We start from the raw sequence: 8743 nt of genomic DNA, 5'->3' as shown, positions 1-8743 counted from the left end.
TTATTTTACTATTTTTTATCTAATAAAATTTATTTATATAAAACGCTTTTCTTTTATATTCAAGAGAGAGAGAGAGAGAGAGAATGATGAGGCTCACAAATGTACATCATCTGAGGGTTGCTAGCAATACTCTTTTATATTCAATTGTGAATCAATTCTTTTTGTTGTTTATGTGCGCATTGCGGCTATTCCTCCAACTTGAATATCAAATTATCATTGGTGGGGCTTGGAAGCATTGCAAAAACAAAAAAAGGTGGCTTCCCAAATCCAGGGTTGGTGGGAGAAACATACCACTATTGGTGATAGGCATATGCAAGTTCACAGGTAATAGATGGCAAACACAATTAAGACAGCAGATAGCCCACAAAGCTAGGTGTTAAATAAACTACACGTAAGACAAACAGAAAATCAGACACTATTTCATATCGCGATCTAAACAAATATCCATGATAAACACCTCATGAATAACGAAAACGAAGGCTTTGTAACATGTTTCTTTAAAATAAATTCCAGACGTTAGAAACACCCAACAACCATAAACTTCTCTCCTTGCATGATCAACACGACACATTGTGCATCATAAATTAAGCCATCAAGATCCTCGAAGTACGATTCGACTCTACATGCTAAAACAGAGACCCATAATCCCCCAAGGGGAGCAAAGTAACCATACTGTAAGACATGAGGACAAAAGTACCAACTAAATGCCACATGTTCCTTAGAACATAGCTGTTTCTATGTATGTATATATGTAAATATATCTCAGCAGCAATCAACCCCAGAAACATGGAAAGTTGATTCAGTGCATAGAAGGACGAGGAGCACGTGAACGAACTGGTGTCTTCGATGGACTTACCCTGCATACCAGATACCAGACCAAACATAAGAATGATTGAAATGACATTAAAAGAGTTCCTAAAGTTTTTAGGACAGTTGAAATCAAAGAGAAATTTATCAATCCAACCTTATGGGCAGTGAACCCAAAATCACCCCACTACAGCTTAGAGCTGCAATTGCACTCTCAGCCTGAAAGAATGAGGCAAAAGAAAATCTTTCAGATAGCCAAAAAAGAAAAGACAAAAGGCTAAACAAACAATAGACAACATAATGAACATATATTTGGAGACAACTGTTATTTCTTAGCTGTAAGCACACATATAATTCTTAAAAAGAAAAAAAAAATTGATAAATTTCAAAGACACACAGAACTTTAATCATTTAAACCCTTGCATTATGGCATTTTACTAGAGTAGTGAAGTTCAGGACTACACCAGTTAAGAACAAAACCAACTGCACAGATGTATCATACAAAGAGAATTTAAAATTAACTGAGTCTCGCATAGGAAAAGAAGCATCATCTTGTTGTGCAAGAGCTTCATTGCATTCAAAACAATTTGCAGGGGAAACTGAAGAAAGTAATTTTTGAGAATAGCCAAAAGATGACGAGAAAGCAGAAGGATATGGAAAAACAAGGGGGTGTAAGCATTGCACAGAAATGCTCTATACAGACTGAAATCCATCCTCAAAAGTTGATAAAATTTAAATCTAAGGTCAAAACGAAGTCCCAAAAGCTTATTAGCCACACCAATTCAAACTAAGGAAGCCCAAGCATGGATGGCTGTAATGAAAAAGACAAATCAACATGGTTGAACCAGAAGTCACCATCATATCGCATGATTCCTGAAAATAACATTAGCAAGCTTAAGGGCCACTACCCTTTCGTGGACCAAGGTTATCCCCACTGTAAAAAAAATATAATAGCAAATGGATATTGTCTTGCCATATCCTTCATCAGCTACAGTTGCAAAAGAATCCACAGATTTGCATCTCTTAACCACAAGACCATACTCATTTCAAAGCACCATACTCATTCACAAAAGTGTAAATTGAAATGACTCACTGAGCATCAAGAACTATACTTATTCATTATGACTTCTGAAGGTGAAAAGCATACTAAAGTACCAGATCAAAGACTATCAACTGCCTCTTAAAACCATACACATCAGCTTGTCATCCCCCTCTTTTCTCCCCTCTGGTTGCTCTAATTACACCTTAGAGCACTAGCTATGTCCAATGCAGGCCATATCAATGGAGTGGATTTTCCACCAACAAACTGCTGCTTAAAACAATTAATTATAGAGACAAGCAACTAATTTACTATGTGAGGCTCACATTATAGTGATTACAATGCACATTCTATGGTTGCATTATAGTGAGTAATGCTCCATCCTTCTCACTTGCTCTCCATGGATGAGGAAAGAAGTTTGAATATTTTCAAAGAGGATCTGCCACCTGAAGCCATTTGATGTTATCATTGCCCAACAAATAGGTATGACCAATGTAGTCAAAATCAAGATCCTAACTAGGATTGGAAAGGTAGGCCCCTTAGCTATCAAACAGCTAAGAGGGAAAGGTTCAAAAATTCCAGCAAAAACTAACATCAGCAAGATTCATTTCTATCTTCTCTTTTTAAGATTCTCCTTACATGGAGAAAGACAGTTTTAGTAAGGAGGAGTTATTACTAGAAAAGCATTTACTGACACAAGTATACCCACAAGAATCTCAAGAGTGTACCTTTTGCTATCAAACACCTAAGACGGAAGGTTAAAAAACTCCAGAAAATGCATCAGCAAGATTTATTTCTCTCCTCTTTTGGTTATTCTCCTCACATGAAGAAAGACGGGTTTTGTAAGTAATGAGGAGTTATTACTACAAACACATTTTTTGACACGAGTGCACCCACAAGAATCACATGAGTAGTGAGACAAGGCTTTGTTGTTGTACATTGACAGATTGGCTTCCCTTTAATTTCCAAAGAATATTTCCTATAAACAAGGAAATAAACATGCCCTTTGCTATCAAACACCTAACACAGAAAGGTTAAGAAAACTCCAGCAAAAGCTATCGTCAGCAATTATTTCTCTCCACTTTTGCTTATTCTCCTTACATGGTGAAGGACAGTTTTAGTAAGTAGTGAGGAGTTATTACTACAAACACATTTTTTGACACAAGTGCACCCACAAGAATCACATGAGTAGTGAGACAAGGCTTTGTTGTTGTACATTGACAGATTGGCTTTCCTTTAATTTCCAAAAATATTTCCTATAAACAAGGAAATAAACATGCCCTTTGCCATCAAACACCTAAGACAGAAAGGTTAAGAAAACTCCAGCAAAAGCTATCATCAGCAATTATTTCTCTCCTCTTTTGCTTATTCTCCTTACATGGAGAAGGACAGTTTTAGTAAGTAGTGAGGAGTTATTACTACAAACGCATTTATTGACACAAGTGCACCCACAAGGATCACACAAATAGTGAGACAAGGCTTTGTTGTTGCACATTGAAGGATTGGCTTCTCTTTAATTTCCAAACAATATCTCATATAAACAAGGAAATAAACATGCCCGTCGCTATCAAACACCTAAGACAGAAAGGTTAAAAAACTCCAGCAAAAGCTATCCTCAGCAAGATTTATTTCTCTCTTCTCTTCAGGTTATTCTCATTACACGGAGAAGGACAGTTTTAGCAAGTAATGAGGAGTTATTACTACAAACGCATTTATTGACACGAGTGCACCCACAAGGATTACAAACAGATTGAAGAAGTTTTCAGGAGCAAGGGACAACATTATTGGAAATGATAACTGCAAAGCCAATAGAAGCCCTCAATCTAAGGGTTATAACTTCACAAATGGATAGATAATGCTACAAAATAGATGTGTAAACCAGAGGAGAGTTGGATAAAAATATAAGGTTGAAAAGTTAGCAAGTAATTACCACTGTGAACTCAACAAAAGCAATTCGAGTTGAATGATGGTAATCTCCAAGAAGCCTCAACCGTTGAACCTGGATAACACACCAAAATGATGGAAAATATTTTACAAGATAATTAAATTCAAACAATAACAAAAACTCAAACATTGAACCCAGATGAATACACCAAAAAATAGTGGGAAATACCTCAAATGATACTTAAAATTCAATCAACAATAAACATTAAAGGTCTAGTTCCATGAAAAGCTACAAACCTCTCCGCAAATAGATTCAAAGAAGTGTTTGACATCAGCTTGAGTAAGCTGCAGAGGTAACAAGAATGCAAATTTTAAGAATTATGAGTCATAATTGTAGCAAAACAGATATGAAAAATTACAGAGCATTTTCTCCAGCAAGATTATAAGAAAAAGGTCAAATCCTAAACTACCTTCTTGTCAATATTTGTGCAATAAATTGTTCTTGAACACATCTCCCTTTCATCTTCAGACTGAGAAATATAGCACCATTAGATAGGTCAGACAAAATAGATGCATTATCAGCTACTCTGGTCAATCTTCTAAATGTAATAGGCAACTCTAACAAAGAAGAAACATTACCCTGGGCAAAAATGTTGGATTAACAGGGGCAATAGCAGTTTTCGAAGGTAGTACTCTCAACGGGTAATATCCAAGCATGGTTCCAGACAGGTTCAAAGCAGCCCTTGCACCATCTGCAAGCACAACACTGTTAATACAGAGAAATGTCAATAACAATTACAAAGTTGCAAACATTTGGTGGTCATGTTACCTTCATCTGTAAACTCAACGAAGGCAAACCTCAGAATAGAATTAGGATCCCCACAAACACGGCAATCAACGACCTATAGTCAGGAAAGTGGAGTTGATTCAATCAATAACACAGTCAACAATTATTAAGAAGAAAACACGCATCATAAATAAACCATAACCATTTCTACCTGGCCACAGTTAAGAAAGAGCCCCGCCAACTGCTCTTCAGTAACCTACATTACAACAAAAAACCAAAAGTCTTCGAATGAATACACGTGCCAGACATTGTATTGGAACCTAAACAAGAGAATCCGCTAAAATTTGTACCAGTTGATCAATGTCTGACACATAAACAGTCCTCCTAATCATCTCTTCTCTCTTCTCCATATCCATTTTATGATTCACTCTTCGCTTCCCATGATTATAGCCATTCTTCCTCTGCAACACATCATCATCATCATCATATTAAGAGTGAAAACATGGTAATGAAAATCGGCAATAGAATAAACAACCAAGGAAATCAAAACAATTCATCCATACCCTTCTGTTAGTTTGACCGTTAGCATCACCAAAGTTATTGAGCAGTATAAAATTATTAGGGTAACCAAACCCGGCACCAGCACCGGCACCAGGTCCAGGTAGGTAGCCATGAGTATTGGTTAGTGATGGGGGCACAAATTCCTCAGCCATGGGATTCAACTTTGACAAAAGCTCTTCCAAATCCCTCATATCACGCTTGAAACTCTCACCCCCATTCTCCCCACAAATGACCCCATTCATTCCATACCCATCATTGTTCACCCCATTTGTGTGCATCTGACCCATTTGGGCCTCGTAGTTATAATTGATATTGGGCACTGGCATAGTGCCAGGAACTCTATCTTGGTGGTTGAAGACACCGTTGTTCAGCTTCTGATCGTCGTTGATGGACCCACTTCTGGGTTTTGATTGCTCAACCTCGCCTGAGTTCGATGACACTACATTGTTTTCCAAATTTTGACTGGAAGAACCGATTTTGGCCCCAACATTCTCAGCAACCGCCATAATCACTTGTGTAGAGATAAAAAGGTGTTGTCTTTTTTGTTCCTATGCAATCAGATTTCCCTGTGAATCTGTGTCAAGAGATTAGTAGAAGAAAAACAACAATTGACCCAGAAAAGCATGTTTTAAAAAGAAAGCATACCCGAGTTCTGTCTAAAAAAAATCCATTGATATAAGATCAAACCGAGAAGATCGTCAGGTACAACTACTCCAAAACCCCCACAAGAGAACAATTATCAATTATCCTTGTTATACATGTAAAGAAAAGCAATAAATTTGTGAAGGAAAGGGAGGTTTATCTTACTAATTTACTGAAGAAGAAGAGGAAGATGATGATTATTGTAGAGAGAGATGAAAAGGGTATTCTTCGGATCGTCCGTTTTCGCTGCACTGACTTTTTGGACCTTCCTGAGAAGAACATCCCAATTTGATGATGATGATGAACGTATAAAAGAAATAAAATAAAATAAAAATGGACCCAAAATTTCGTTAATTTCCACAAGTGCCCATTCTACATGTCATCCATCATACATTTCACTAGTACATCATGCAATGCATCCCAAAGGATACATGGTAAATCCAACAAAAGGTAGGCATGCCGAGGATTTGACAATTTAAAGACGTTAATTAATCAGTCACTTTTGTTTGAGAAAAGTGTCGAGGATGATGAAAGTCAGGGAGGTTACAAAAAATTCTTGGCATGTATCTATACGTTTTATCTTTTTCTTTTTCTTGTTCTTTTTTTCACATTGAAAATGATACATAGGAGAAGTTCTTTTATAAACAAAATTTAGATATAACATTGAGATTTTTTTTCAATTGAAATTATAAATTTATTTTAATAATTTATTTAATACAAGATTACATTAAACACTCATTTAGTAGTCAAAATATGATAGAATTGTTTGAAATATTTTTTAATGTTTGAAATATTTTATTAGTCAAATATTTATAATAAGAAAAGTCAATTGTACTTTTTTAGGAAATGATAAAATATAATAATATATTTTTGCACACACATACATCTATAGGCATAATTACACCCTTTACATGCGCGTGGACACACAAACTTGACTCTCCCTTTTATAATAAATGGTTTAGAACACACAAACTTGACTCTCCCTTTTATAATAAATGGTTTAGATTGATATTCCTTAATTAAAATAGTGACATCAAAATTTCACTTATAACAAAATTTAAATTATTGAATTAAAATGGAAAAATAAATTATTCTTTTAAATAATTTCTTGAGAATTTGTTGACTTTTTTATTATCCACAACTAGTATCTTTATTGACTACTCCAACTACCAAAACTCACCCGACTCTAGCAAATAGAGTAGGAATGATACTGTTGTTGCAACTCCCAACAAATTCAAAGACGATGAAACATATAATAAGGACAACTAGGATGACAATGTCAAAGGTGACATAGAAATAGAAAGACTTATTTGATAATGGAAGCAAATGCGATTCTAGAACAATAAACCTCGTTAACAATAACATTGGTAACAATAATTTTCTTGTAATTATAACAATAAAAGTCATTGTAAAGGCAAAAAACACAAGAAAGATGATTGAGTTGTGATATTAAAAAATTTCGTAACTTTTTTTCGTAAAACAAAGTTATCACTTGCTAATAGAAAAATTGCAACAAGATGTTCCCAAAACCTTTAAAATCATACAAAACTTTGAACATAATTAAAAATAAGTTTTCACACTTCATTTCATACTTGTATTTCAATAATCTTTCCGTTAAGTGAAAAACATTTTTAATCCAACGGTGGTTCTTAGAGCTTAATCGTGGTTGTCTCAGCCTACCTAACCATTGTCTCCAACATGCTCTAGTGCCTTGCACTGTTGCTCTCCATAGTTTCATGGCCACAAGACATGTTGTCCTTCCCATTTTACTAATCTAAGTTGATCACCAAGTCAAATTATTGGCTCTGATATCAATTGTTGGGAAATCGAGGGGGGGTTAAACATCGAGAGATTTACACCAATTGGTCATGATCAATCATATAAGTGAATCTACCACCACACTTTAGCCCAAAATCTTAAAGCTCATGTTTATGGATATTTCCTTCAATGTTGTTCAACTTTTCCATTTTCACCTAATGTGGAACTTCACCTTACACTTGTATTCCAATACAAAGATACAATGAATTTTTATATCGATTCATCTCTACCATTGACATTACGTTTTTTACAATCACCAAGTTTCACTATCTTTCAACAAAGATACAAGGATTTTTCAGTGTCACTTTTGACTCTTACACAAACCTTGTCTGAAGCTTTTACCACCAAAGTATTATTTTCTATTAAGCCACTTCTGGCTCTAAAACAAATCAACCTTTTCAAAAAGTTGTTGATCTCTATCCTTCTTACCCAATTTCCAGATTGATTATCATTTTTTTTAATTTCCCAACTTAGTATCAGATATAAATATTCCTAATACCTATCGAATCATAGTAATAAAGGACATTGAAAGAAATGAAGTTGTAACATCCCTTCCTTTCCAACAAACCAATCATTCCTGTAAAAGATTTTCTCTTTATTTGACTTTCTTTCACATCACTTATTATTTTCTTATTCTGACTCGAATAAAAAAAAAATCTAAATCAAAATGATTAATAAAAAATTTCTATGGAATTCTGAAAGATGTAAAAAAATTATTAAATCATATCATTTCATTATATTGGCAATTCCAAAAAAATTGTCCATATCATGAACACAGAATAATGGCAGTAGGGCAAGTATGTCCCCATCATCTAGTGGTCTAGGACATCTCTCTTTCAAGTTCTACAAAAGGAGGTTGATCATGAATTTTCAATAAAAATTAAAATGTCTACCTTTTGTTCTTATTAATATTTGTGTTTGAAGAAGGTGCACACAAACAATTGTTAATGTCTTACAGACGAATTTACAAGGTAAACACATTGTCTTTTTCTCTCATGCTATACAAGGTGTTTTGAGAGTTTTTACGATTTAAGAAATTTTGAATATAGAGAGCTTCAAGGTAGGAGAGAATATAGTATTTGTAGGCTTATTCATTAAGTAATCATTGTCTCTAAATTGTCTTCATTTGCATCTGTTGTAACATTTGGAAAAATGTCAGTTGGAGCATTAAATGCAAGTATACTCTAAGCTGATAAATCGTTTTG

At 34.7% G+C, this 8743-nt stretch overlaps 1 protein-coding gene across 3 annotated transcripts; it reads right to left on the bottom strand.

Annotated features, from left to right (window-relative positions):
• Positions 1–398: 398 nt before the first annotated feature.
• Positions 399–6087, bottom strand: LOC114410240 (polyadenylate-binding protein-interacting protein 12-like). Of its 3 annotated transcripts, none has more exons than XM_028374089.1 (12): positions 5886–6087; positions 5724–5786; positions 5081–5644; positions 4868–4978; positions 4729–4773; positions 4560–4632; positions 4370–4482; positions 4201–4260; positions 4028–4075; positions 3777–3845; positions 965–1026; positions 399–857 (listed from the first exon to the last, which is right to left on the bottom strand). In XM_028374089.1, exons 3-12 carry the CDS (start codon positions 5582–5584, stop codon positions 800–802), a joined length of 1143 nt encoding a protein of 380 aa, XP_028229890.1. In that variant the 5' UTR covers positions 5585–5644; positions 5724–5786; positions 5886–6087; the 3' UTR covers positions 399–799. The 3 variants fall into 3 exon arrangements, with proteins under 3 accessions (XP_028229890.1, XP_028229891.1, XP_028229889.1); XM_028374090.1 differs by having other exon boundaries at positions 5081–5652; positions 5724–5734; XM_028374088.1 differs by having other exon boundaries at positions 5081–5652; positions 5886–6084.
• Between the last annotated feature and the right edge of the window lie 2656 nt (positions 6088–8743).

This window comes from Glycine soja, chromosome 4 (genome assembly GCF_004193775.1).
Source record: "Glycine soja cultivar W05 chromosome 4, ASM419377v2, whole genome shotgun sequence".
Taxonomy (NCBI): Eukaryota; Viridiplantae; Streptophyta; class Magnoliopsida; order Fabales; family Fabaceae; genus Glycine; species Glycine soja.
This window is presented reverse-complemented; position numbering and strand designations above follow the sequence as displayed.

What these genes read in the sequence shown, in the direction of transcription:
- LOC114410240 (XM_028374089.1), bottom strand. Translation starts at nt 5,584, where the DNA reads ATGGCGGTTGCTGAGAATGTTGGGGCCAAAATCGGTTCTTCCAGTCAA. An exon ending in TCTTTCTTAACTGTGGCCAG is followed by an intron (nt 4,633 to 4,728) that starts GTAGAAATGGTT and finishes TCCTGACTATAG; the next exon opens with GTCGTTGATTGCCGTGTTTG. An exon ending in TTGGGTTCACTGCCCATAAG is followed by an intron (nt 858 to 964) that starts GTTGGATTGATA and finishes TCTGGTATGCAG; the next exon opens with GGTAAGTCCATCGAAGACAC.